The 28,000-nt window shown below is 42.6% G+C and overlaps 1 protein-coding gene and 1 long non-coding RNA gene across 6 annotated transcripts in view; one reads left to right on the top strand and one right to left on the bottom strand.

The window, feature by feature from the left end:
* Nucleotides 1–25,046, top strand: part of LOC120373474 — a 29,036-nt gene extending 3,990 nt beyond the window's left edge. Inside the window, exons 3-6 of the long non-coding RNA XR_005585553.1 lie at nt 3,723–3,818; nt 9,853–9,983; nt 22,876–22,964; nt 24,917–25,046. This is a non-coding gene — a long non-coding RNA (uncharacterized LOC120373474). The remainder of the gene's footprint in view (nt 1–3,722; nt 3,819–9,852; nt 9,984–22,875; nt 22,965–24,916) is intronic.
* LOC120373471 lies at nt 1–28,000 on the bottom strand. 5 transcript variants are annotated; one of them, XM_039491907.1, is made up of 11 exons: nt 27,979–28,000; nt 26,095–26,201; nt 22,800–22,949; nt 11,796–11,892; nt 9,676–10,029; nt 7,223–7,639; nt 3,697–3,801; nt 3,593–3,617; nt 3,461–3,495; nt 2,608–2,788; nt 3–689 (listed from the first exon to the last, which is right to left on the bottom strand). In XM_039491907.1, the coding sequence occupies exons 4-10, from the start codon at nt 11,836–11,838 to the stop codon at nt 2,616–2,618; spliced, it is 1,152 nt and encodes a 383-aa protein (XP_039347841.1). In that variant the 5' UTR covers nt 11,839–11,892; nt 22,800–22,949; nt 26,095–26,201; nt 27,979–28,000; the 3' UTR covers nt 3–689; nt 2,608–2,615. The 5 variants fall into 5 exon arrangements, with proteins under 5 accessions (XP_039347838.1, XP_039347841.1, XP_039347843.1 ...); XM_039491904.1 differs by lacking the exons at nt 22,800–22,949; nt 26,095–26,201; nt 27,979–28,000 and adding an exon at nt 12,457–12,676 and having other exon boundaries at nt 1–689; XM_039491909.1 differs by lacking the exons at nt 22,800–22,949; nt 27,979–28,000.

The following is a 28,000-nucleotide window of genomic DNA, read 5'->3' as shown; positions in this document are numbered from 1 at the left end:
GCCCCAGAGCCCCACTACCCCAGAGCTCCAGCAGCAGGGCTCTGGCTGCAATTTAAAGGGCCTGGGGCTCCAGCCGCTGCCTTTAAACTGCTGCCTGGGGAAGCCGGGCTGCACCTCTGCACTTATACCAATGTAAAGCAGGAGTCTTTCCAGTGGAGCCAACAGAATCACACCAGTGTAAAACTGGAGGAAAATAAAGATCTTTGTTCCTAAAGCAATCATTCATTTATACGGGTTTTCATACACTAACAATAAAGTTACATGAGATAGGATAAGATGTCTGAGAGCTATAAAACCCTCTTGCTTCAGGGGATAGCCAATCTCTAGCTGATAGATGTTGAGAAGAAACTTCCCCTGTGAGAAAGTTGTGCCATAATTGTCCATTATAGGGATTCTTGCATCTACTTCTGACACATCTGGTGAAGGCCACTGCTGGAGACAGGATTCTGAATGAAATGGATAAATGGTCTGAGTGTGACAATTCCTATGTTTCTCTGGTGCAAACTGTCATAGCTTCATAATGGAGCTATGAGAATTTATATCATTAGAGGATCTATCTCATAATATTTTGTAAGATAGCTCATTGAATAGTCAAAACTGGGTAGTCAAGGCTACTATGCTGGGTTTTTTCCCCTAAAATCAGCCAAAAGTTGATAGTCATTTTCAAACCAACGTCCATCCTCCAGCTCCTTTCAAAGAAAAACAATTTTATGGTCAATAGAGAACTTTTAACTATGGTTTTAGAGAAAGTCATATATTTCAGCATTCATTCTACCTTCTGAATAACAATCTCACGGTAATTTTCTTCTCAGGTGTCAGTTACACTGATATCAAAGTAATTGTATATGACAGGAAACTATGGCCCATTACTCTCAAACTGATTATTTATTTATTTATTTTTACTTTAAAAAGGAGCAGTAGTGGGGATTTTGTGGCTGTTTTACAAAGGCAAATTAGTGCTCAAGAGAAATACAGGCCAGAACAATGGTACCAACACTCAAGAATACAACTTTGAGAATTCTGAGCTTAAATGAACCAGAAAAGGCCTTTCCATGTGTATTCAAAGCCAGATGTGACAGGAAAGCAATTTACGCACTGTCTCCTGGAACTCCCCTGCATTGCTGGGCAAGAACAGATGCTGTGCTTCCCCAAAGGAGAGTGTAGGGTAGAGCAGGTCGGGACATGGCCATACCATCTCCCTGCATCTTCTATTCCACTTTTTGGGCAGCTTGCGTCCCAGGAAGCAGTTCCTGCACTCAGGAGAGCACAGAGATTGCGGTTATGGCAAACCAATGCATGGCTCTTTGTGCCTTTTCCCTCACGCATGTTATGCACTAGCTGAAAGGTCACAGCTGTCCAATGTGTGTGATCAATTTAAGGTTTGCTCAGGCTGAACAATTCCCTGATTAGTCTCTTCCTTTTGCCACAAATTTGAAATTCCGAATCTACAGCTTACACAGTGCAAAAAGGGGAAGATACAGGCGATAACTAAAGTTCCATACTGCTGTAGTGAGAAGCAGACTCCATAACAGATTCATATAACTGGAAGCGTATTTCCCATTATTAGTGCATACAGTGACTCCTCATTTAACGTCTTCCCGGTTAACGTTGAGAACATGCTCATTTAAAGTTGCGCAATGCTCCCTTATAACATTATTTGGCAGCCGCCTGCTTAGTCCACTGCTTGCAGAAAGAGCAGCCCGTTGGAGCTAGCTGGTGGGGGCTTGGAAAGAGGATGGACTGGCAGCCCCCACATCAGCTCCCCTAAATTTCCTGTGCAGCAGCCGCCCAGCAGGCTGTCAGTTGTTGGGCAGTTCAAGTATCCCTCCCCCAACTGACATGTGCTGCTCCTGCCCTCTGCCTTGGAGCTGCTCCCAGGAGCTTGCTGCGCAGGGTGGCGGAGGAGGAAGAGGTCCTAATGTCAGGGTGTTTCCCTCCCCCCGCTCCTGCCCCCCACTCCTGTCTCAACTTGCTGATCTACTTAAAAAGGCAATGTACATAGAGCGGCCTCAGTGTTCTTAAAGGGGCAATGCACATCTCTCTCTCTCGCTCTCTCTCTCTCTCTCACACACACACACACACACACACACACGGTGTGTGTCTCTGTCTCTCTCTGCCATGCTGTGTCTCCTCCCTCCATTCATGCTGCCTTATAGAGTGTGAGGCTACATTAACAACAATGTGTTAACCCTTGAGGGCTCAGCCGAGTGCTAGTTTATCATTTAGCAGCAAGGCATTCCCTGGGAAATATCCCTCCCTCTTCCACCCTCTAACTTCACCACCTCAGCCAAGCTTCACAATCATCATTGCTGTGTACAGTATTAAATTGTTTAAGACTTATACTCAGAGAGAGAGAGAGTTTTGTTTGGTGAAAAAAGTTTCCCTGGAACCTAACCCCGCCATTTACATCAATTCTTCTGGGGAAATTGGATTCACTTAACATCGTTTCACTTAAAGTAGCATTTTTCAGAAACATAACTACAAGGTTAAGCAAGGAGTTACTGTACTCATATAACCCCTATTAGTTATACTAGTGCGACTAACCTAGGAGGTTGTATTTGCAATGTCATTTGTCAAAAATAACACTTCCTCTTACAAGTCACTTACAGGAACAGCTATTGTGGCACCACTTCATAGGTTATATCATACTCTTCATCTCCTGGCCCCTTGCCAGATGCTGCAGTGTTATCCAATGTACAGTAGGCTGCATTTGGGTCATCATATGGGCTTAAACACAACACTTCATATGTTTGCAAGTCTTTGCTGCTGCTCATTCTGTACAGGGAACCTGTAAAACAATTACTCTGCATCAAAGAGTTTATGAATCTCACAGAATTAAAATAAAACATCAACTAAAATAAATCAACTACATAAAATAGTAACTATCTCCCTTTGAAAGGGACGTTAAATACATTCTTCTCTCCTACCCCCAAATAATGGAATTTGACTCCATTCTATTCTGCCCAGAATTAAGACCTGTGTTGGTTACTGTCTATAGTACCCCACCTCTAGTAGCTAGGAAAACGATTCAGAATCACTTAGCTGCTAGGTTCTTCTATGGCCCCAGCACTGTTCTGTCAGAACACACAAACACATGACTCCATCTTAGCACCCCAGAGAGAGCAAGAAGCATTGTTCTATTCATTTTACTGAGGAGAATGAGACAGATTCTGTAACTTGCCCAAGGGCATAGGGACAGGATGTATGTGAGAGAGACAAGAATTTAACTGAGATCACCCATATCCTATTCCAGTGCCTTATTGCAAGACCATCCTCCCTAAAGAACAACTGTCTACTGAACCAAAACTAATTTGATTAACAAAAAAAGCATTCACATTATCTGAAATTTAAAAACTTAATACCGTGCACAGACAGTCTAAGAAATCCATAGTACACAATTCTCAAAATGTGCTAAGTAGACAATCACTTCAAAAAGGTTTATCAAAAATTTAATGCTCACATTCATCTCCTGAAATTTCAAGAGCAGCCTGAGCTCTAAAATAAAAAGATAAGGGAAGAGTCTATTTAGTCATTTCTATCAATTGGAAAAAACACTTTAAAAATGATACTAATATTTCATTCAAGGCCGTACCTGGGAAGTTGTGCAGATGGCTTTCCTGTAAATAAAACACACTGTAAAGTTTCAATGGTTAAAATATTCCTGCAGCTCTTACTTACTAATTTTACTTTTCCTACCTTTTGATTTCATTTTCTTTTTATAGATCAACCATGCTATCCCACTGATGATAATAATCCCTACGATCAATCCAGTGGTGGCATACAATGGCATGGAAGCAGAGGCTAAAGAGAGGACCAGGGTTAGTTAATCTTGAAAAATTTAACCAGATGGCTGGAAAAACAATTTACCATAACCTCCTTTATATGGATAGTGCTTTTCAAGTGATCAGATAATGTTTAGCAACTATGTGAATAATACACATTCAGCAACCCATGAATGTGGATGAGTCCATGATACAGTATGCTAGGATTGGTAATAAAAACACAAGATAAATTAGCTTACAGAAATCAAGTTTTCTTATGAGAAAATATTGCGATATTCTACTGTAATGATGCAACATAATATATGTTATAGTAGCAATACTGCAGTGTCTTGTGAGATTACTGGAGAATACTGTAGTATTTTAATGGGTTAATGCAGCACAACTGTAAAGCATAAATACTGAGGTTCACATTTTTAAAGGGGCTTTAAACTGTCCTCCATTTTTGTGTCCACAGTCATTTGCAGGTACAAATGTTGGACTCAACTGTGTTTTGCCAAGAGCCCTGAAAAAGCCACAGTCTGCCTCCAGATCTTCCCCTAGCCCTGCACTAAGTCTACACCTGGTGCAGGGTATTTCTTGCAGTTCTAGTGTAGCTAGCCAATGTGTTGGGGAGGCAGAGCCAAGAATCTGTCCATTCTTCGCCCAGTTTTATTCACCTGCTTATGGAGAGGAGATGGGGTGTGAGGGGGGTGAGTGTAGAATCTCTACAGAGCCTTCTGTCGTCCCCACACTGCAATCCATGGTTTGCCTTACATCCCGCTACTGCTCTGCAAACCTGACCTTGATTTTACCCTACAGCAATTAAGGGCGACATCCTGTGTCCATTGAAGTCAATGGGATATTTACCATTCACTTAATGGGGCTAAGATTTCATGATCTCTGGCTATGTGTTATGCTGGCACAAGCTGGTGGGAAGACCGTGAAATAGTGTCATTTGTTCCTACAGTTAATCAGATTAATCCCTCAAACCAAGTCATTTTAAAAAAATGAATTCTAGACTGTAAACTCCTTTGGACAAATGGGGAACTGAGGTCAGAGAGATTAGGGTCTAAAAATCCACTAATTTTCCATCCCCCATTTGAGATGCCTAGGACCTGCTATTGCATAGAATTTAGCATTCTATACCACTTTATATTTCACTCCCACTGACTGAAGCTGCAAGTCAGGGAACCTTAGTACTGGCATCTCCCAGCTTTGGAGTGCTTGACATTGCAACCTTAATGCTATTTTAATGTGTGTGTGTGTGTTGGGGGGGTTAATTTACTACTTTCTTAAGAAAGCAAACTGAAAAAACAGAAATTATCTTATGTGACATCATATTGATACTCACTGGGTCATCGGCAGGGCTGGAACATTTAGACCCACCACAAAGATCTATGCCACGTAAGCTAACATTGACACTGATAGCAGTAGTAGTAGGTTGTCATGTGGATCAGCACTAGAGGGGGACAGGACACCTTCCCCGTGAGTTTCAGAGATTTTTGCTGACAGCAGAGGAATGGTGAGACTCAGGAATCGTGACTTCCATGCCAGGCTCTGGAGGGGGTGGCTCTAGCAGGCATGGACTCTTCTGCCCAATCTCCTCCCAGCATGATCCCTTTTGCCCCATCCTCTCAAACCAGGGCCGCCCAGAGGGGGGGGCAAGAGGGGCAATTTGCCCCAGGCCCCGAGCCCCACAGGGGCCCCCACGAGAGTTTTTTGGGGCCCTTGGAGCGGGGTCTCTCACTCGCTCTGGGGGTCCCCGGAAAACTCTTGCGGGGCCGGGCCCAGGAGCTTCTTCGCTCCTGGTCTTCGCCGGCAGGGGGTCCTTGCGCTCCGGGGCGGAAGGCCCCTCCTCCCCCCGCTGGCAAATTACTGCCGAAGACGGACCCGCTGCCGAAGCGCAGCCCGGTCTTCGGCGGTAATTCGGCGGCGGGGGGCCCTTCCGTTCCGGGACTTCGGGGCACTTCGGCGGTGGGTCCCGAAACGGAAGGGCCTCCCGCCGCCGAAGACCCCGGGCCCCCGGAATCCTCTGGGTGGCCCTGTCTCAAACCTGTCCTTGTCCTAGTCCTGGCTCTTCCCCATCCCAGTCCTATTCTCCTGGCCTACCCTAATTGCAGTCAGCAGGTTTCTCATCCCAGTCCCAGTCTCCTTGTCTCACCCCCTTCAAACTTCCAGTCCCAGCCCCGATCTCCCTTCACTCCCAGGTCCAGCCTTTTTGCCAAGCAGTTCCCAGTTCCTCCCTCTTCCAGCCCCTCATCCAACCTGTCTCTCTTCCCAATGTTTGCCTCCAGTCTCCCCCTCCCGCACTCATCTTCTCCAGCCCCACTTGTTCAATGATGGCCAGATAGCAAGTGTGAAAAATCGGGATGGGGGTGGCGGGTAATAGGAGCCCGAATAAAAAAGACCCCCAAATATCTGGACTGTCCCTATAAAATTGGGATATCTGGTCACCCTAAATGGTTCCCAGTCCCATTCTCCCTCCCTGGGCTCCTTGTCTAATCGCAGCTCTTTCCCCACCCCATCCCGGCTCCTTAGCCCACTATTTTTTCCCCAGCCATTCTCACTTCTCCCCGCTCCACACACACACATCCTGGCTCATCAGATCTCTGCCCCGCCCCTTTCCTCTTCCCCCCATCCCACTTCTTCTCAGTGCCAGGCAACTTGCCCAGCCAATCCCAATCCCTTCCCAGTTCCTCATCTGATCTCAGTCTCCCCCCACCTACTGGCTTCTAGTGTCCTTTCCCCCCCCTCCCCCCCACACACACATTTCGGTCTCCAGCTCTCAGTCCCAGTCTCCCCCATTCCAGCTCCCGGTCCCAGGTTCCCTCTTCTGCCGCCCCTCTCCACTAGCCTCCTGCATTCAGTCTCCCCCACCAAACTCCTTGTCACACTCTGCTCTCTCCACCCACCCGCCACTGGCTGGCTGGCTTCTAGCATCTCTTCATTCCTCCTCCGCCACGAAGCCTGGGCCCAGCAGGGATGTCACTGAGAGCACAGAAGTTCAGTCTCAGTTCAATTGCTTGGAACTGGATGCAGCATGGCTCACAGCAGGGAAAGTCCCACTCAGCACTGGGCTGGAGCACTGGAGAATTTAGTGGCTGAAATCTAAGAAGGCTTTACTGAGCATCTGTGCACTGTGATTTTTAAAGGCTTATAACTTGGCCAAATTTGGGCAGACTTTCATGGGAATGGTAAAAGGCTAACACGAAGGCTGCTCTCCTGCCAAGTGACAAGTCCCTATTCCAAAGCAAGGGGAACTAGATCTGTTCAAAGAAAATGTCACCAGAATTTTTAACATGGGCAATACAGCATATTTTTCCATGGATTGTTCTCAAAAATGGCTGAACCATTTTCTCTGAAGTTTTCCCAGCATGCAAAATTTTATCCCAAATAGCAAACAATTGGCAAAATTATAAGCAACTCTGGTATCAACCCCAACTACAAAACTTCTAACTTACATGGAATGACTCGATTCCTCACTTCTCTTGAAAGGTTATTTGCAATCTTCCACACATGTTTACCTCTTGACCAGGTATTTACAACACATAAATAAGTTCCACTATCAGAGTCAGTAACATTCAAGATAGTTATATTATGGACGACATGTTTCTCATATGAATCTAAGCTTATATAGTTCAATAGTCGTCCTTTGATCATCTCATCAATACAGCAATGTGTATTATATGAGAAAGTATATGGCTCTCTTGCAGCAGAAAACAGGCATTTGCTTGTTTCTGTATATTTGATCCAATATATAACAAATGTTTGTCCTGAGTGCTTCATTTGAAATTCACAAGAGAGAGTGATGTTACTTTCTTCTTCTATTAAATGATTATCGTGTGATTTTGCCGGAATGGTCTCAAATGTCTCCTTATCTGCAATACAGAATGAAACAAACACAAAAGATATGACAAACATGCACTGTAACATGTTATACCATGCTTTGCCTTTGAAAGGATTCTTAGAAGTTTGAAAATTTTCCAATAAAAACATCATCTCAGATACAGAATTCAGTGCAAAAACATTGTTTCGTTTCTATTTAGAATGTGGGGGAAGTCTTATTTTAATGTACAATTTACAAGGCATTTTTACATTAACAGGTGCAAATACCTACTGTACTATGGCTAGAAGTCAGCTATTTTAAATAGCCATTTGTGGCCCGATCCTGTGAGGTCAGAGTACCTTCTGCGAAGTTGCCAGCACCCGTACATTCCACTGAAGTTGAAAGTGCTCAGCTCCGCACAGAAGGTTCTCAGCACTGTATGTTGAGTCCATGGATGTTTATCAAAATAATAATTCATGGGCTGGACCAGCTGTCTACTGGCACCACAAAAGTGGGGCATGCTCTTAGAGGTACTAACTATGCTACTCCACCTACAGATACATGTCCAGTTTCACTGAGAAAACCTCTGGGACTTAGGAACACATGAAGGAATTCTTCCACTCTATTCTGTACTGATAAGGCCTCAACTGAAGTATTGTGTCCAGTTCTGGGTTCCACATTTCAGGAAAGTCCAGAGAAGAGTAACAAAATGATTAAAGGTCTAGAAAACATGACCTATGAGGGAAGATTGAAAAATTGGGTTTGTTTAGTATGAAGAAGAGAAGACTAAGAGGGGGCATGATAATAGTTTTCAAGTACATAAAAGGTTATTACAAGGAGGATGCTGAAAATTGTTCTTCCTATCCTCTGAGGATAAGACAAGAAGCAACGGGCTTAAATTACAGCAAGGGAGGTTTAGGTCAGACATTAGAAGAAATTCTCTAACTGTAGTTAAGCACTGGAACAAATTGCCAAGGGAGGTTCTGGTATCTCCGTATTTGGAGGTTTTTAAGAACAGGTTAGACAAACACCTGTCAGGAATGGTCTAGTTATTACTTAGTCCTGCCTTGAGTGCAGGGGACTGAACTGGACAATCTATTGAGGGCCCTTCGGTCCTACACATCTATAATTCTATGATAACTTCTGGGAAACAGTTTCACACTGCAGTAAACAAATGTCATTTCTGCTGCCTGGTTCAGGGTCTGCCCTGGCCTAAGTGCTGATAGTATCAGCTACAAGATACATTATTAGAAAAAATGTGAAATTGTGAAGCAGCTATTAAAGATTACATATTTTCTGAATAAAGTAGTTGAAGTGCAGTGTATATTAAATAGGACATTCAGAGAACAGTCATTTTTAATATGTGCATGAACACATTTAAAAACAACAGTGGCCTGTAGAGTGAGATTCTGCAGCATTTATAAGGTCAAATTTTCAACTAACCTCAACCAGGCTCCAAATTGCAGACACAACATTTACCATATACCTGTTATGGGTGCTCGACAAATATTTGCACACACAGATTTGGTACTTAGGTGCCTTGTCTGCACTAATAGTTGTTTGTGTGTGCAAAATAGGCACAAAACCAATGTTATGAGTACAATTGACTGAAAGCTTAAAACACTAGAGGTAAGATTCTGTGCTGTGCCTCTAGATGCACAGAACAAAACTCACAACCCAGGTGGAGAGGGGCTAAGGTAGCTTTAAGCAGTCCCCAGTACAATTTAGGCAGCCCTGAGGGACAACTGCCCTGAATTTAAGCAGTGCTGCATTCTGCAGCCTGGCCGCAAGCCATACCTGCTATTTCAGGAGTTGCAAAAGTGTTGCTGAAAAGACAGTCTGCTGCTGTCTTCCTTAGTTCCTCTGCCAAGGGAGAATTCTATCCAGACCAGATGTTCCTGATTTAAGTTAAGGGAACACTGGTGGAGAATAATATTATTCACTGTAAGTAAAAGAAGCAGAATCTGGTCCTCAGTCCTGAATTCTCTAAATAAGCTCCTCTTAAACTCACTAACTCCCTTTCTGAACTCTCAGCTCTAGAATTTATTAACAAAAATAAACCCCCTCCCCCGCAAGAAAAGCACTCACCTGCAGTCAGGTTTATTATCACCACAATAAAAAAGTTATAATGTCTGCAGTGAGTCACATTGGTAAAAAGTGGGCAAGTCTGTGATGTTCCAGTATTTGTAAATTGCTCACATGCAAATATCCCACCTGCTTTGGAAGCAGAATTTGATAATCGGTTTGTACACTTTGTTTTATCAGAGCATTTGTTTGGTCCGTTGATTACTTTGGGCTGTTGATTACTGCAGCTGATTACTTGGAATTGTTGCAGAGATTCTTCAGTTTCATACCAAACTGTTTCCTTCTTCCCATCAGCCACTGTTCCATTGCACGTAAGTGTGAAATTTCCATTTTCATAATGATGAAAGAAAGTCTCACCTGTTAAAAATATGTACATGGTTAATGATGCATCATTAAGGGCCCAATCATGCGAGCTTGTGTGCTTCTGGGATGCTACTGTGTTTCTCCTGGGTCATGCTGAACATCCTCCCTTTGCCATCAGCAGAAGCTCAGTGCTCTTTGATTTCACCAGTAGCAGGTTTGAGCCCATATTCAATTAAATAAATAAATAAATAAATAAATAAATAGAGCTGAATGCAATGTCTAACTTTGAAAATTTCCTTGGCAAAATGGAAATTGATGACATGTACTATATTAGTACTGTGCAAGCTCACTGCGGGCCAGACTCTGTGACCCTTATTGCTGGGAGTAGCAAGTAAGGTGCCATTTCTACTGCGTAAGGGAGGCAAGAGCTGGCCCCAATTATAGAGAAAACTGCTTCCCTAAAAAGTGACTCAGTTTTGCTTAGTGCAATAGTCTATAAAACACTACACCAAGTGCAATGTAAAATGTCATTGCCACTTGACAAAACCGAAGAAAGAGTTCACGCTGTTATATTTGCTTTTGTTGCAAAAGTGTTCCCACAGACCCTGATGTAGCCATAGATTCACTGCATCCCAGGGATGTTGCTGGATCTATTGCTCGGGAAGAGAGATCTGGGAACCACCAGTAAAATTTCCCCAGTCCTAGTTAACTTTGCCACCACCTAGGTGCACTTTTGAAACATTCCCTTAACCCTCCCCCTCCGTATTTCACACAAATGCACTTTCCTGACATCTCTAATGCCCCTCCCCACTCCCCAGTCCATTTATTGGTTGAGAAAATAACCTTTTACAACATTGTTAAAGTCAGTAACTATAGCTTGCAATCAGGAATACTTCTTGTTGAATTATTAATAATATTAGAAATAATTCATATTAACACAGAAGACCACCAGCCACTAATTTAACCATAAATTCTTTTATTAAGTCCAAAGGCCAAATAGTATTTTAACCTCTAAACATGCCTGTCAGCCTTGAAATAAGCAGTGACTACCCCAGTACAGTAACAAAGTATTCATAAGCATGCAATCACTTACAAATAGGCCAGACCTAGGGAAAACCATCCAGTCCTGGTGTGCACAAGCATGATCAGGTCGTAGGGTGTGACAGAGAACCCTCGAATTCATAACTCTTTTTATACCCTTCAAGAAAACAAATGATACCAGAGCCAGTTATCACATTAGCTAATGGCTAATTTGAGACAGTTCACCCTAATTTTCAGTTTTAATCCAGATAAGATTTACCACCTGCTTTCTCACAAGATTTTTGCTCGTTATCTCTTCTCCTCCTCCTTCTTTACTGTCCAACAGCTTTTTCATTGCAGTTGGGTTCACCCAGGCTTTACTTTTAAGATTATACCGGTATGTGGGGTGGAAAGGTCTAAGCTGGCTCCTTTTAAAACAGATTCTCTTTGCCTTATTTAAAACCATCTGCAGTCAGCCCTGTCAGTCAGAGGCATTCTTTTTAGAAATTTCATTATCTCATTAATCTTTTGAACCAGCCATCCTCCCTACTCCATGTCTTCTGGCCTTATTATTTTCAAGGCTTTCCTTCTACTTGCTAGTCAGGGCCTTTCTTTATAACACAATCTATTCTTAACCAAACTTAAACCAACTCTAATTCTTTAATTTCATATTTATTCCACACTTCAGTACGTGTTTGGATTAAACATCCCAGAAAATGAACTTGATGCAAAATACTGTTAAGAATTAAGAAAGTGAAATATGCATAGAAATGAGCACTTTTTCTTAATAGGAAACATACCAGTAATTCGTCCTAGAAAAGCCAGGATCTCCAAAAAATACATTCTTCTGGGAGGAAGGGAGGAAGTGTTGCAAAGGTTTCCTCTTCTTGGTTTCGTCTGTAAGTCAAAAAAATTTCTTGTGAAGAGAGAGGAAAGCGGAATTCAGTAACAGCAAAAGGTAACAGGAAACAGATAATGAGAATTACAACACTGCCCAACTGCAAGATATGCTGTTTATTTTAGAGTCGGAGACACTTCCATCACAAACAAGCCTACTGTCATTCAGTGATGACACAGGTAATTTATACCTTGGGAAATAAAGTTCAAAGACTAGAGGCTCTTAGGCAGTAGGAGAAAGTCTTCCCTAGAAAAGAAAGTCTGAGGTGCCCACAGTAATTTGCTGGCTATCCCCTGCCCATATCAGTTGTGTGACTCCTGCAGTGTACCAAGATAGTGTAGGCCTTACTCAGTGGACAAATGTCAGGTGAAATGGAAGCTTAATTAGTGTCTAAACTTTTGGGTAATAAAGCCTCCCCATGCTGCCATAAGTCCTGTAGTGCTATGAAAACCTCTCTGTACTGCCAGAAGACATTGTAGCGCTATGGAAGCTTCCCTAGACTTCCACAAGCCATCATAGTGATAGGAAAACCTCCCTGTACCACCAGAAGCCATTCCCCTCACTGGAATCTCCTTCCCTGCACTAGGACGGTGGGTTCTCCATGCCCCCAGCCCGGCCCCCTCCCTCCTCAGCTGGCCAGCTGAGGGCTCCAGCCTCTGGCTCTGCCCTCCCAGCGCCGGGGAGCCCAGAGCGGTGTGGCGGGTTACTGGCGGCGCAGCAGCCCAGCCCACCACCATCCAGAGCGGAGTCCCTCCCTGGACCCTGCCTGCCTGCACCATTTGGTCTCTGGTGGGGGCCGGGCCAGTGCCAGGAAAGGGGAAGCGAAACTTCCATGTGGGTCAGCGGGGGGAGGGGTGAAGCGGGCCAAAGGGGAGAGGGGAGGAAGGGACTTAAAGTGCTAGTGCGCTCACCGTCTCTCAGACTTCCCTCTTTCACACACACACACACACACACACACACACACACACACACACACACACACACACCCAAACAGGCTCTCACACTAGGGTGACCAGATGTCCCGATTTTACCCCCCAACTCCATCCTGATTTTTCACACTTGCTATCTGGTCACCCTATCTCACACTCATTTACACTCTGCCTCTCACAAGTCACAGTCCCCCAACACAGATTGTCACACACACATGCAGTCTCACACTCCCCAACACACTGTCACACAGTCCTCCAGTGCATAATCACGCTCACGGGCTCTTTGGCTCTCACATGCAGTGGCTCTCTCTCTCTCACACACACACACACACATACACACACTTGTAGTACTGTCATTGTTATTACTGCTTGGTACTTCCTGTCAAAATGCTCGTGGTGAGCTAGGAGTGGCTAGGGGCTGCAGGAGGGCTGTGGGCTCTGGTAAGATTCAGGCCCCATGTGACAATGCGAAGTCTGCCTTGAGCCACTGCCGGTGCATGTCAGCAATGGCGGGGGGGAGTTCTGGAGGTCCGCGGGTGGGGGTGGTGGCTGTGCCTCCTTGACACACTGGAGTGAGCGACACCGGCTGGGGACCACCTTCAATGGAGCATAGGGGAACCAGTTTAATAATACTGAGTATGGCCCCATAAATCCTAAGGACTGCCCTGAAGTCTACCATACTTCCAGAAGCCATCATAGCACTCTGATAGCCTTCCCCTACTGCAACAAGCCATTGTAACACTATGATAGCCTCCTTGTACTGCCACAAGCCATTGTAATGCTATGATAGCCTCCCGATTCCACCACAAGCCATCGTAGCACTCTGAAAGCCTCCCCAGACTTCCAGAAGCCCTCATAGTGCTATGAAAACCTCCCTGTACCACCAAAAAACATCACAGAACTATGAAAGCCTTCCCCTACTGCCATAAGCCATTACAGAGCTATAAAGGTTTCCTTTGACCACCATAAGCCATCGTAGTGCTATGAAAGCCTCCCCGTACCACCAGAAGCCATGGTATCAGTCTGAGAACTTCCCTGTACAGCCAGAAGCCCTCATAGTGCTACGAAAGCCTCCCTGTACTACCATAAGCCAGCACAGCAGCATGAAACACAAACTCAAACATATTGAAATGGGCCACTCCTAAGGGAGAACGTTTGTGGTCACAGTCATCATTGGCATTTCTGTTTCTGTAAATTCAGCAGGAAGGAAGGGTGAACCAGTTTGGAAAAAGTCACAAAAAACTCCCACCTCCCAACCTTTGCCCATCCCTAAGCTTATCCTGGACCAAACTGTTTCCAAAGTTACAAAATATCTGGTTCCTACAGGCCATGAGATGGTAAGTATACTTTCACCTAATCTCTCCCCACAGTTCGCCTGCTGTGGATGCTCTTCTAAGGCCTGTAAGCTTCCTTCAACTGACATAACAATGGGCCTAATCATACCTCAAACCCCTACATTGGTATCTGAAGTCAACCATATCAGGATTTAGTAAGTTCTCACTGAACCCTGATGCTCTCTTATTGAGTAAAATGTATTCTTTGAGCAGGGGGTTGGACTAGATGACCTCCTGAGGTCCCTTCCAACCCTGAGATTCTATGATTCTATGATTCTGGCTTTTGCAGCTCATAGAGTCCTGAGAAATGCCAGTTTCCTCTTTTCCAATCTCTCCCCATTCATGAAAGACTAGTGACCAGAAAAAAAAATCTTCTTAATAATCTCATGGGCCTTTCAATTCACTAACTGTGTCACTCACCCCAGGGCAGAAGGCCTCATGTATGCCCTCTGCACCAATTAATCCTCACATTAAGACCAAATCCTGAAGTCCTAATTTAGTTTAACTCAGTCAAAACTGTACTGATTTCTGTAGGACCAGGATCAAGCTGTATGGGGCAAACCCAGTTTCGAGCCGACACTCGGGCTGGTTGCTGGAGAGATCCATGGTAGTGGGAAAGCTGGGGAGGAATGTTCCTTGGAAGGTCATAGAGTTGAGCCACTGTGGAAACTACTCTCTGTAAACCCTGCAGTTCAACCCTAACCCATCCCACTGCCTGACAGGCAGAGGTGAAAGTAAGCCAGTCCAGTCTGGCGTACCAGCAAGAGCCAGTACACTGTGCCAGACCAGACCAGCTTCCCCAGGCTGGTGTTTCAAAGGGCCCGGGGCTCCCTGAAGCGGCCAGAGCCCCGGGCCCTTTTAATCGCCTCCCGAGCCCCACTGCCAGAGCCCCGGTGTAGCAGCAGTAGGGGTCCGGCGGTGATTTAAAGGGCCAGGGGATCCAGCCACTGTGGGGAGCCTCAGGCCTTTTAAATCACCGCCTGAGCCCTGCTGCCGCAGTCCTGGGGTTAGGGTGACCAGACAGCAAGTGTGAAAAATCGGGACGGGGGTGGGGGGTAATAGGAGCCCATATTAAAAAAAAGCCCCAAATATCGGGACTGTCCCTATAAAATTGGGACATCTCATCACCCTACATGGGATAGCGGCGGAGGGCTCTGGCAGTGATTTAAAGGGCCCAGGGTTCCGGCCACTGCGGGGAGCCCGGGGCCCTTTAATTCGCCACCTGAGCCCCGCTGCCGTAGCTCTGGGGTAGCAGCAGCAGGGCTCCGGCAATGATTTAAAGGGTCTGGGGCTCCGCTGCGGTAGTGCCGGCTGGAGCCCCAGGCCCTTTAAATTGCCGCCAAACTCCAGAGCTCCCAGCCACCTCTGCAGCTGGGAGTTCCGGGGGTGATTTAAAGGCCCCAGGGCTCCCAGCTGCAGTTGGAGCCCCTCGGCCTTTAAATCTTGATTTAAATGGCCTGGGTATTTAAAGGCCCTGCCTCTTCCTGTTGAGGCCACGCCTCTTCCAGTCGAGGCCATGCCCCCTGCTCAGGACTCCAGCTACCAGTAAGTCCTTTAAGTTACTTTCACCCCTGCTGACAGGGTTCTGTGCCAAACAGAAGGAATAGTCCCTGCCTCCTAAAACCTGTATTCAACAGAGGAACCACACTATTTCAACTGTCAGAACTGCTCTGCTTGCATCCGACGAAGTGGGTATTCACCCACGAAAGCTCATGCTCCAAAACGTCTGTTAGTCTATACGGTGTGTGAAAGTAGAATAAATTATATTGTAAAAATAAGAATGGATTAAAGAAATGTTGTATGTACCTTTAAGCAGAAATAAGAAATGTTGAAATACAGGTGCCAGGAAAAGAAACATTAGGCATAAACAATGGTGCTAATGGCAAAACATTAACAGAAGATGGGTAGTAGTTAGTAAGGGAATAAAATATGCATGCCTAGCCCAGGTAAACTTATCTGATTCTGCTCCCTTTGTTATCTTGTTAAGTTCTCATCCTTTTATCTGTATAAATAAGATAGTTTGTCTCTTGCATGGGGCTCACATTATCTGGGTATTATTAGCAGAGCGCTGAGCTAATAAAACAGAGTGGTCTGACAAACTGTGAGTCCTGAGTCTAACTTTGACAATTTGGAGGTTCCACCGAGATGGCAACCGTCTTCACTAGGGCTGTGTGATTCCTGACTGTTTTTGTAGGACGACCGTGGCAGCCGGCACCTGGGCATTTGGCCCGAGCGGTCCTCCACCAGAACAGAAAGGTGCATGACCACAGTGAAGTCTACGCCATTGAACCTGTTGGTTCCCACTCTGTTCTGGTAGGGATCCCGGGATCTGACATCAGGAATCTGGTCAGGTAATTATATCTGTGTTTTGTCCGGACTGAGGACTGTCCTGTCTGTGTGTCTATCCGTCCTCCTGTGGAGTGTTTGAGTCTGGGTGCCATCTCTGTCCGGGGATCGGCCAACCAAGGGGTTCCTGTCCCTGCGGTCTGAGTGAGTGGAATCTGCACAATTGCAGCCGCACCACACTTTGGGTAAATCCCTGGGTGTGAAAGCAAGGGCGATTGAGGCAGTAGCCTGTGGGCTCCTTTTGTGTGTTGCTCTGACGAACCCGAATTTCCTTCTTGTGCGATTGGTGTGTGAAGTCCTCCTGTATGGGTAACCAGACGTCTAAGTCAGGACAGTTCCCTAAACGAACGCTGGCTCATTTTATATATTTAGGATGGGTCCAGACTCCTGTAAGAAGGGTCCGGACTCCTGTAAATTTCTGGAAAAATGGTCTAGGCTAACTCAGGGGGATCCCAAAACTCAGTGGCCACTGTTAAAATCTTGGAACAAGACCGAGTGGACGTCTTAAATGACAAACTCGGCCAACCTAAAACTAAATTGGCTAAAGAAGAGGTTAATTGTTTCATTCAGTGGTGGGAAGAGGCAAATCGTAGCTGGACAAAATAAAAAAAAAAACTCGCCTCTCTCAAATATTAAAATAATAAGTTGAAAGGTTTATTAAAAGCCTCCTCTCCCACCACCAGACCGAGCGCTCCCCTTTACCCCGTTCTCAAAAACCCACCCCGGATCGATCCAACCCCCTTAATACTCCCATCTCATTGTAAAAAGGACAAAAAGCCCCTTGTTCTGTTCCCCTTTGTTGTCTGCCTCAAAAAAAAAAAATGATTCTTTAGTGTTCCACTACCAATTCAGCAAAGAAGGTGAGTTCCTCAACTAGCCCCCACCCTTCCTGGTCCCTTTCCTTGAACATTTATTTCAAAATTGTGAAGTGACCACAATATCACTCACAAACGGTTCATTGGAAAAAAGCAGGATCGGGCCCAGAAAAGCAGGCAAGCAACAGATAAAGAAACTGAAAAACAGGTTGGAAGCCCTAAGGGCATAGTGTTGGCAGTAAGAAAAGCAGTAAGTGCAGGCATGAACCCCTGGAACAATACTTAAAATGGTGAAATCTGAGGTGATAAAGGTGTTATTTTGGGAGATAAACAAGTGATTTATGGAAAGAGAGTGAAAAGTTAACTCTACAAAGGCTGGAGAGAATTAAGCAGTTAAACTTTGTGAAAATGTTAAAAAGGACCATGTTAAAGAGAGAGAATTCTTGGTTTCTTTGCAGCCATTCTGAAGGGAAAATGGGCCCTTTTCCAAAAGAATGCCTGTAAATAATCCAAATATATATAGAGAGCTATGTAAAAACAAAGCAGTGTAAAGGAATAGAAAATGTGTATGTATCTATTTGTCTGTCAAAATATGTAAAGTTCTAAGAAGCTAAACCAGCACATATGGTTTGTAAAACTCCTGTTTTGTAGGTGTAAGATAAATTGGTTTTGTTTTTGTTTTTAATGCCACTAAAAATTCATTTGACTCTTAATTCAAAGTTGCAAAACTGACAGACATTTTTGCAAGACACAGGTAATTAGTGTTGTTTGGCTTTGGGATTTAGCATTTAACCCTTAAGGGGTAACTTGATTCTTTATAAAATGTAAAATGTTTTTTTAAATAAAAACCAAGTCATGGCTGCAATAGGGCAGTCAAAATCAGGAGAATAGGGAGAGATTCTGGAGTCTTTTTGTTTGGTTGGTTGTTGTTGTTTTTTTGTAACAATAGCAGATAAGAGCTGTAGTGAAAGAATAAAAAAAAAATATTTAACAGTGCCCCTCTGAAGCAACAGCAGAGGTGAGGTGCACAAAACAAAAAGAAGCAATGTTAAAAACACTGAGCCTTAAAATGGCTCTGTGTAATCAGACTGTCACTTTTGATAAGGGTACATGAAAACTCTGTAAGAAAAAAAAGAAACAGTTACATCGTATGTAAAAACTGATATGGCTAATGTTTAAAAAAAAAGTTGTAATATAGAAGGAATGTGCTTTTTCCCTAGGACATGTGCAGTGTATATTGTAAAAAGGGGTAAAAGAAATACAAATGAAATATGCTACTGAATTAAAATCCTATTAGGGCTCCAAAAAGAGCCGCAATAGACTGTTTTCTTTTTCAGATCTCTGTGTGTTTTGTAAGCAGGAGTTGAAAGTGGAAAGAAATCAAAACTCTGGTGGAAGTTGATTGTGTCCCTTTTAAGACAGAGTCTCTGAGCTCTGCTGATGGCTTTGAATCCAAAAGCCAAGCCTATGTTGATGCAAATTACCTAACTGATAAAGGAAGGTGAAAACTGCCAGCACAAAAGAAATTGCCTAAATAAAAGACATGGTATAACAAGATCCTTTTAAGAGATTTGATGCTAAATATTACTGTTAATATTAAACATTGACATAAATTTAATGTTAGTAAGTACCCCTGTAACAACGTATAGTGTGTATGATTTTTGGAAAAATCCTTGAAGGTAATATGGTAATGATGCTTCTCAGCTATTACCTGTGAATAAACTTAAAACTTAACACAGCAGGAAAAACATTACAAACTTGGTCTGCTATATAAGAGGAAAAACTTGAGGTCCACCACCTCATGAATTTAATAACTAAACAGTGGAATAATTTCCCCATAACCCTTAAAAAGTAAAAGCCATTAAAACCTGGCCTGCCTATATTAAAAAAAAAAACCACAGGAAAATATGGAGGTAATTCCTCTGTTTTGCCTGCAATCAGCAAGGGTATTTGTAAAAGAAAGGAATCTTTTAAGCGACAATCAATGCCACCCTGAAAGGGGTAGAAAAATGTTTTTTGTCTTTTAGAAAATCAGAAATGAAAGTTAAAAAAAACATACTGCAATAGCTATGACATGTACTGAAATGCAGATATTTAGAACATAAAATGTTTTGGGTAATATAAAATAAAATTAAGGTTTTAATACATCTGTTAAAGCAAAGAAAAAAATAATTGTTTAATACCTATCAATATAACTGGATGCAGTATGTCTCCAGTACGGTAAGACAAAATTTGTTAAGTGAAGAAATTGTTAAAATTGCACACCAACAGGCTCTGGAAGCAAAGAGATGGAAAGTTAGCCCACTCCACAGATTGCACCTGGGATCCTTCTGGCTACCTCAAACCTCAAGCCAATTGGGCTGGGGAGGAAGGGAAACTATTGGACACTAGAGGTTGTACCAAGTGAACTCCTCAAAAGTGGGTATGCTTATCCATGCCTGTTGCTCCAAAGCCCTGTTGTAAAGACATCTCACTAGGATCCTGTATGTGGGATAAAATTAATAATTAGGCCAAAGTATTGTATAACGGGCAATGTGTGTGTTAATTATTGGAAAGAAGTGTTTTAAAAGGATAAAAGTGTTAGCAACCCACCAGTAGACAAATGTATATGTAATGTAAGTACTGTGTTTACCAATAATCACATTTACTATTTGCCACAACCAAAAAGTCTCAGCTTACTGTAAGCACTGATTTAGCTGAGTTCTCTATCAGTCTTGGCATTGAATGGCAAACAGTTACCAATTATCTGTGTAAAAAGGTAACAGTTCCTAAAAACAAAAAACAAACAAACAAAACAATGTGGGAAACAGAACCATTCATATTATCTGGATGGACTCCCACAACTACTGGCATACTAATGTTACTACCCCTAATTGTTTTTGGTTTTAAATTATATGTGTTTAACTGAAATGTTTAAAATATGCTGGTGAATAAAACAAATGTATGCAAAGCTAGAGCCTCAGGCCCAAATCACCTCCCAGTATTTTTACTACATAAGAAGTGACACTGGCGATTGATAATCTTAGTGTCAAAAGGGGGATATGTAGGAGCTGGACTTTAATGTATAATTGGAGCTGGACTTTATAATGTATAATTTGATTTCATCCTACCAGCCACCCTTTTTGAATAGCAGAAAGAAATGACCCTCTGGGACTATAAGATTCTGTTTTCCCATATGCATTACAAATTGGGCCCTCTCTAACTCTTTGTTTTAAGATTTAGGTAGTAAGAGACAGGATTCTCTATTGTGTCTATGTTAAGTAAATTAGAGAAACATTGAAGGCCTGGGTCTCAATGTAAATTGTCTTGGTTAATTGTAAAACTTAGCAAGGTTTAATTTGCAATGCCTTTTTGCGCAATATAAAATACTACTGTTTGTATTCTCAATCTGTTTGTGTGAATGAGGAATGAATGCATCAGGAAAAGATAAGGTGTGAAGGCCATTGTTATAGCCAGAGTCAAGGAAAGAAGCAAAAAGACTTAAAGAGTATCAAAGAATCATCAGGCACTGCTTACTACCCAGACGGCTGTTAAACTGTCTGGCATCCGCAGCATGAATACATGCTTTGCCGTGTAAGAATGCACCACCCTCAGCGAACCAATCATCACCTTAGGACCACGCAGAGTCAATTTTGACTCCAGAAGATGACGTAGAGGAACAGCCTGCAATACCTTACAATCTACATTCTCGTAAGGGTTGCCAGAAGCAGACGACTACCCTAAAGCAAGGCCCAAGAAAAAGCAGTAGTGAGCCTAGCGCCTGCTGCCTGGTGGACATAAAACTGTGACTACAGTTCCCTCAGTTGAGGTTGTCAGAACCAGAAGGGCCCTGCCTCCAACATGTGGTGCCTGTTCCTCGGCTGTTGGTGTCTGAAGGTCTGGGGAGTCCACAATGACAATTCTTTTATCCAGCAGCAAGTGTGGATAGCTCAGACCCTTAATATTTCTAAATGCTGGGTCTGCAGCCACATCCCAGCCCACTCTCAAACTGATGTTCCTGTCCTGGCTATCCCACTCAATTCCCCAGACCTCACTGGAGGACCTTGTCCGTTTAACACAATATGGAACAGTAATGACACCTGGGAAGAGACTATTGGCAGTTCCTTTAACTCACTTGGGGGAGTAATACACCAGGCAAAAAAAAAAAAAAAGGCTCCTGAGGTTAAAAGAAGTAGTTAAAATAATGGCAAATAAAACTGGAGAAAGTTTGAGCCCTGGCCAAAGAAACAGGGGCAATCCGACAGGTGGCCTCCAAAACCGTCAGGCATTGTACATAGTGCTGGCGGCCAAAGGAGGGACCTGTGCTCTCATTGGAAAACAATGTTGTGTGTTTATACCTGACGATACCAATGAGGTAATAGATCACGCTAGCCACTTAGAACAAATCGCATATCTTCCCCATGAAGAGCCGAGTTCTTTATGGAAGTGGCTAAGTAACCTGTTCAATTTCTCTGGCATAGGAAACTGGTTGTTTCAGGAAGCCCTGACTATCCTGTTTGGAATCCTAATAATTTTTGTATGTTTTCAGTTAGTCTCCTGTTGTACCCAAAATTGTGTAAGGCATGCTACTCAGGTAACTGCCCCAGAACAGAGTGCTAATACAATAATTTTAAATATTGCTAATGAACAAAGAGATAAAAAACGGTTAATATGTAAAACCCAGTAAAATTTTGGTCATGGCGTAAGCTTGACCAAAAGGAGGGATTGTGAAAGTAGAATAAATTATATTGTAAAAATAAGAATGGATTAAAGAAATGTTGTATGTACCTTTAAGCAGAAATAAGAAATGTTGAAATACAGGTGCCAGGAAAAGAAACATTAGGCATAAACAATGGTGCTAATGGCAAAACATTAACAGAAGATGGGTAGTAGTTAGTAAGGGAATAAAATATGCATGCCTAGCCCAGGTAAACTTATCTGATTCTGCTCCCTTTGTTATCTTGTTAAGTTCTCATCCTTTTATCTGTATAAATAAGATAGTTTGTCTCTTGCATGGGGCTCACATTATCTGGGTATTATTAGCAGAGCGCTGAGCTAATAAAACAGAGTGGTCTGACAAACTGTGAGTCCTGAGTCTAACTTTGACAGGTGCCACAGGACTCTTTGCTGCTTTTACAGATCCAGACTAACACGGCTACCCCTCTGATACTCTGCTGCTACATTGAGCAAAATGAAGGGACCACATGATGGCAGCATAACACTAAAAACCAGAAGAGGCCGCTCCATTGTATAATGACTGAAGACTCTTCCTCTTGGTTTTACAGAGACTTTGTAAAGTCAATTTAGAAGCAAATTTTAGTTTTGCAAAGCAAGCTTTTAGAATACCTAGCAGCATCAATAGAAATATCCCTGTGTCTATGTGTTTATTTCAATGGAAACAGGTTGTCAATGATTTCTTCTCCACCGCACACGGCTAAATATTTACTAGATAGGTATACAGACATCAAGAAAAGGAATTTTAAAAACAACTTTTAAGAAATACCTGTAAATGTTTTAACCGTCTCCTTCCAATGAACAGGAATCTTATCTCTAGCTGCCATTTTCATTATATTTCACAGCAGGTGGCCAACTGGGTGTTACAAAGTGGAATAAAAGAGTCTTTTTTGCCATTAGAGAGCATTGGAAATCAAAGCTGTAAAGATTTAAGGTAAGTGTTAAAAACACTTTGGGCATTATTAGCAGCAAATACTACTTTAGCCCTTAATCCAGCAAAGACTTTACATTTGCTTAATGTTACACACTGTGCATTGTCCTACTGAAATCAATGGGTTTTAAGACCTTGCAGGACTGGGGCCTTAACTGTTGTACTATTTGTTCCACACCTTTGGCCCATAGAAGTCATTGGGAGTTTGCCACTGACAGTTCAATGGCACCAGCATTTGGCAATATGGGCCTGGGCAGAAGCCCACTGAAGCCATTGCAGACTCCTATTGACTTCAATGGATTTTGGATCAGGCCTTATATTCTGAGTGATGGCTTGATCCTGCACCACTTGACGATAATGGGAGCAGGATTAGGCCCTGAATGAATATATAAAATATTTGTTTTCCCATCTAGATTACTACACAGTGCTGGTGCTAATTTTCATTGTGCAATCTATTATGGAAATTGAAATAAGCACCCGTGTTATATAAAGTATATTAAGAGATAAAAATATTCTTTGGAAATTTTGTAAATGCAATACTAATTCAAATCTAATTATCCATGCTAAATTATTAAAACCTACCTAAATAAATTAAATTTGAAGAGTCAGTTGTCTTACATCAGCAATAAAAATTCCTAGCAGATCATAAAACATTTTAAGATACATCAAAATGCATCTTATTTTTACATCATGTTCTCCAGAATTATTTGAATAATCTCTTCTCCACTGACAGCAAAACCCCCAAAGTTTACACTGACATAATTGTTGGTGTCCCTAGGCCTAAGTAAACCAAAGTTGTGACTTTGGGCCTGAGTGAACCAAAGTTCTTCCATGCTGTGAACTTTAACCAGCCTAAAATGCTAACAAATAGCAAGCAAAATGTGCAACCGTCAGCTTTTCTAGCAAACAGCTAACAGCTGTAGCTTCGCTCAAACAGCAAAAAGCGGCAGTAAGACGGGGGGGAGAAGGGGGAGAAAAGTCTACATGCGCCTTGGCCGACAAGGCCAAAGATAAGCATGCGAATGGGAACTTTTCTAACACGCTAAAATGTAATGTTTAAAGTAACTGCTGTTGGGAAGGGAGGGGTGAGGGGGGAAACAAAACAAAAGGCTTACACAAACAGCTTAAGGTATAAATGCTGGGACCCCGCCTGCGCGCGGGTGTGCAGGATTTGAGAATGCTTTTTTTCTCCCTGGCACCTTTTTTTGAGCTCAGATAAACTTGGTTTGCTTCTCCACCCTGGTGTGTTAATTAGTGCGACACACACCGGGCAACGAACCCCCACTGTTGCTCCTCCTCGGGCCCTTTGGGCTGGCAACATAATGAAACAATGCACAAGAATACAACTGATATTAAAACTTACAACAAAATACTGTATACATTATCCTTCACCCCCATCTCAGCTTTACCTAGATATTAATTAGAAAAGTCACAATATCTAAGGACTTCGAACGACATGTTAAGTTGCTTGTGTTGCTCAAATGGATTATTCTTAGTCTATAACAACAAAATATAATACTATATAGTTAACACGCACGTGCACACACACAATATTTTTTCAAATGAAGCAAAGGTGTCATTCCCTAGATATGCAACAAGTGTCAATGCTTACTTATCATTTTCTATACAAGATTTAAATGTTTAAGCAGTTATAAAATATAGTTAATAAAAATTCTCAAATTGGCTTGGTCACTGTAAGCAGCTGCTGCTTCTTCTTCATTTTATTTTTAAGATAGAATATTTGTAAATTTAAAAGTAATGTTCAGATTTATTTATCATTATTGGGTGGGTTTCAAAAGCTCCCAATAAATTGGGAATTTTATCATTGCATCAACAGGGGAGGACTTATGCCCATATTGAGCACTTCTGGAAATCCCACCAAATGCCAATTCAGCAACATTTGCTTGTATTCATCTCTAGAAATATTTTCAGAACATTTTATTCTTTTATTACAGAAACCTACAGTGTTTTCCTTAAGAGCCAAGGAAAACTGATCAATTTTCTGTAAAAGCTCTTTTTTAATCCATTCATGTTCCTGTTCCAACCAGCTGTGGGCAGACAATATCTGGCTGCTGAGTTCCTCTACCGCACCTTTTAATCTAAGAGAATAAAATAAATGAGCATGTCTGCAAATATACAAGAGCATCTCCGGTTCTTTGATCACTGGGCTGTGGAGTTTTTAGGACAATCAACATAAAAATCCCCTTTTTCCCCCATAGCATGTTTGTCAGCATATTCATGCAATGTTTTGAAATTTCACACTGCTAGGCTTGGTTTATGTTAATTGTTTCATATAATCAAGGATGAGAGAATGTAATAGAACAGCAACTAGTTGCACAAAATATGGTTGCAGTATTTCGAGGCATATACGATGCAGACCCTCCAGGAAATAGTATGCCATAGCCTAGAAACAAGTGTGACATCCCATTCACTTTACAGTCTTTGAAACCCATTAGAATTTGGATTGGAAAGGGCTGAGTAAAGATTTTAGGATTTGGATCTACATGTATACATTTAAATGTGCTGTAGTATTTGAAGTTCTGTGCATTTGCCTCTCTCATTTTGGCATGGTGCTGAGATAGTTGCTGTAACTGTATGTGTACATACATATTTGCAGCCAGTTTGAAACTGTTAGACGTACTGAATTCCATGTCTGGCTGTCTGCATGTGTATATATACCGTATACATTCTTTTCCAGGTCTTACTACTCACATCTGGCACACACATTTTACAAATTTAGTTCAGAGTGGTTTGTGAACAGATTTACAGAAGTATTTAGGTGCCTAAAAATACAAAAAGGTGCATAGTGGGGTTTCAAAAAGCATCTACGCAGGTTAGGAGCTGAACTCCCACTGCAAGTCAATAAGAGTGAGATGCTGAACTAACTTGGCTGCTTCTGTAAAATCCACTAGGTGCCTCTCTGCATCTTTACGTGCCTAATTATCTTTGCAAATCTGGGTACTGAGTACTATTACAGCAGTGAGCAAATGTACAAATTAATGTACCTTCATTTGGGTCCCAGTCCTTTAACACCTCACTCATGCAAAGATCCTCTCATAAGGATTACTCCGGGTTTGCAAGACTAGCCCTTGATTTATAAGTAGCATGGTTTTCCAATAAGGTGAGTACTCACTTAACATCCAGAAGGTGGAGCTGTTGGTTGCTCTCTTTGTAGGCAATCTTCAGTTTTGCTTCTTGTTGCATTATTGACTGCTCTACTCTGCTCAGAAGGTAAGAAATCTGAAACAGAATTCTGAGTTTACTGTTTTTCTCCTCAAACTCATCACACATTGTGCTTGGAACATAAATACTTAGATTATGAGTGAAGATTTTAATGGGACGCTGCTCTAATTGATGGGCCCAAATTTTAACCCACTTGCCAAATTTTCCTTTTAGTTTTTTTAACTGTCCTCATCATGCAAAATCTACTAACCCACACAACTGGAGTGGCAGCATTACTAAGATCACAATTTTTCAGCCATCAATAACCGGGATCAAGGGCCGGAACTGTGTTTCCTTGCAGGAAGAGCATCTGCCTGGACCTTTTTTTGTGCGTAGGTGAGGAATATCACCTATCTGCACTCCCACCTTCAAAACCTCCCTGTGTGAGGTAGCTCTCAGGAGTACTCTCCATGGTACACATCTCTTGGGCAGGCCCGCATTCTTTCTTCCATTACCTACTGGGCTCTCCAAACCCATTGAGAGAGTATGGACTTTGTAACCAACCTGCAGAACACTCTCAAAGATTCTCTAGCCCTTACTCAAAAAAACCTACAGGATGCTCAACTAGAGCAAAAGACATGGTATGATAAACATGGCAGAGAGTGTTCCTTCAAAGTAGGTGACCAACCCAGGGTCCTGAAAGCGCTCCAGGCCAATAAAATGGAAGCATTGTGGGAGGGGCCATTTATGGTCCGAGAGCGCCTGGGAGCTGTTAATTACCTCGTAGCGTTCCCAGACGCTACCCTAAAACCTAAAGTATACCATGTTAATTCTCTAAAGCCTGGGTATTACCAACGATTCATACCACACTACAGCCAAATTGCCACCCGACTGACAGACCTAACCAGGAAAAAACACTCAAATGCAGTTCAGTGGACTGAGAAGTGTCAGAAAGCCTTTAACCAGCTTAAGGCGGCCCTTACGTCTGACCCTGTGCTAAAGGCCCCAGACTTCGACCAATTGTTTGTCGTAACCACAGATGCATCTGAGTATGGTGTAGGAGCAGTTTTAATGCAAGAAGGACCAGATCAACAATTCCATCCTATCATGTTTCTCAGCAACAAGCTTTCTGAGAGGGAAAGCCACTGGTCAATCTCAAAGAAGGAATGTTACACCATTGGGTATGCTCTGAAGAAGCTATGCCCATACATTTGGTGTTTCTACCTGCAGACTGACCAAGCTTCACTGAAGTGGCATCACTCAGTCAAAGAAACAAACAAAAAACTTCTTTGGTGGAGTTTAGCTCTTCAAGACTTAGAGTTTTGAAATACAACACAAAGTCCTCTCAGGTAAAGGAAAGGGAGAGGGCACCTGACCAAAAGAGCCAATGGGAAATCTAGAACTTTTTTAAATGGGGAAAAAAACTTCCCCTTTCTCTCTGTTGTTCTCCAGGAAACAGGGGAATGGGGAGCAGTTATGCTATGAGAAGCTTTAAGCCAGGTAGGATCATAAATCATCAGATCATACCTAGAACTACTTATTTGAAACTACCAAATGTGTAAGTAGATCACAAATGTTTAGAAAGATGCGGTTAGGTTTATTTCTGTTTATTCCTTGGCCAGCGAACTCCTCTGTGCTAACCCCAAATACTTTTTGTTTTGCTTGTAACCTTTAAGCTGGACTTCAAGAAGGTTATTCTTGATGTTTAGATTTTGTAAGTGGGTTTTTTAAATGTAGCAAAAGCCTAAATTCCAGATTACTTTCTTTCTTTTCGTTTTTAATAAAATTTACCTTTTTTAAGAACAGGATTGGATTTTTGGTATCCTAAGAGATTTGTGCATATGTTTTTAATTACCTGGTGGCAACAGCTGATTTCC

Source organism: Mauremys reevesii, linkage group 10, assembly GCF_016161935.1.
Source record: "Mauremys reevesii isolate NIE-2019 linkage group 10, ASM1616193v1, whole genome shotgun sequence".
Classification (NCBI taxonomy): domain Eukaryota; kingdom Metazoa; phylum Chordata; order Testudines; family Geoemydidae; genus Mauremys; species Mauremys reevesii.
Note: the sequence above shows the minus strand (reverse complement) of the source record. Positions and strands in the feature narration are given on the sequence as shown.

What these genes read in the sequence shown, in the direction of transcription:
- LOC120373471 (XM_039491904.1), bottom strand. Translation starts at nt 12,672, where the DNA reads ATGGTGCAGGCAGGCAGGGTCCAGGGAGGGACTCCGCTCTGGATGGTG. An exon ending in AAAGAAAATGAAATCAAAAG is followed by an intron (nt 3,618 to 3,696) that starts GTAGGAAAAGTA and finishes TTTTATTTACAG; the next exon opens with GAAAGCCATCTGCACAACTT. An exon ending in CCATCTGCACAACTTCCCAG is followed by an intron (nt 3,496 to 3,592) that starts GTACGGCCTTGA and finishes TTTTTATTTTAG; the next exon opens with AGCTCAGGCTGCTCTTGAAA.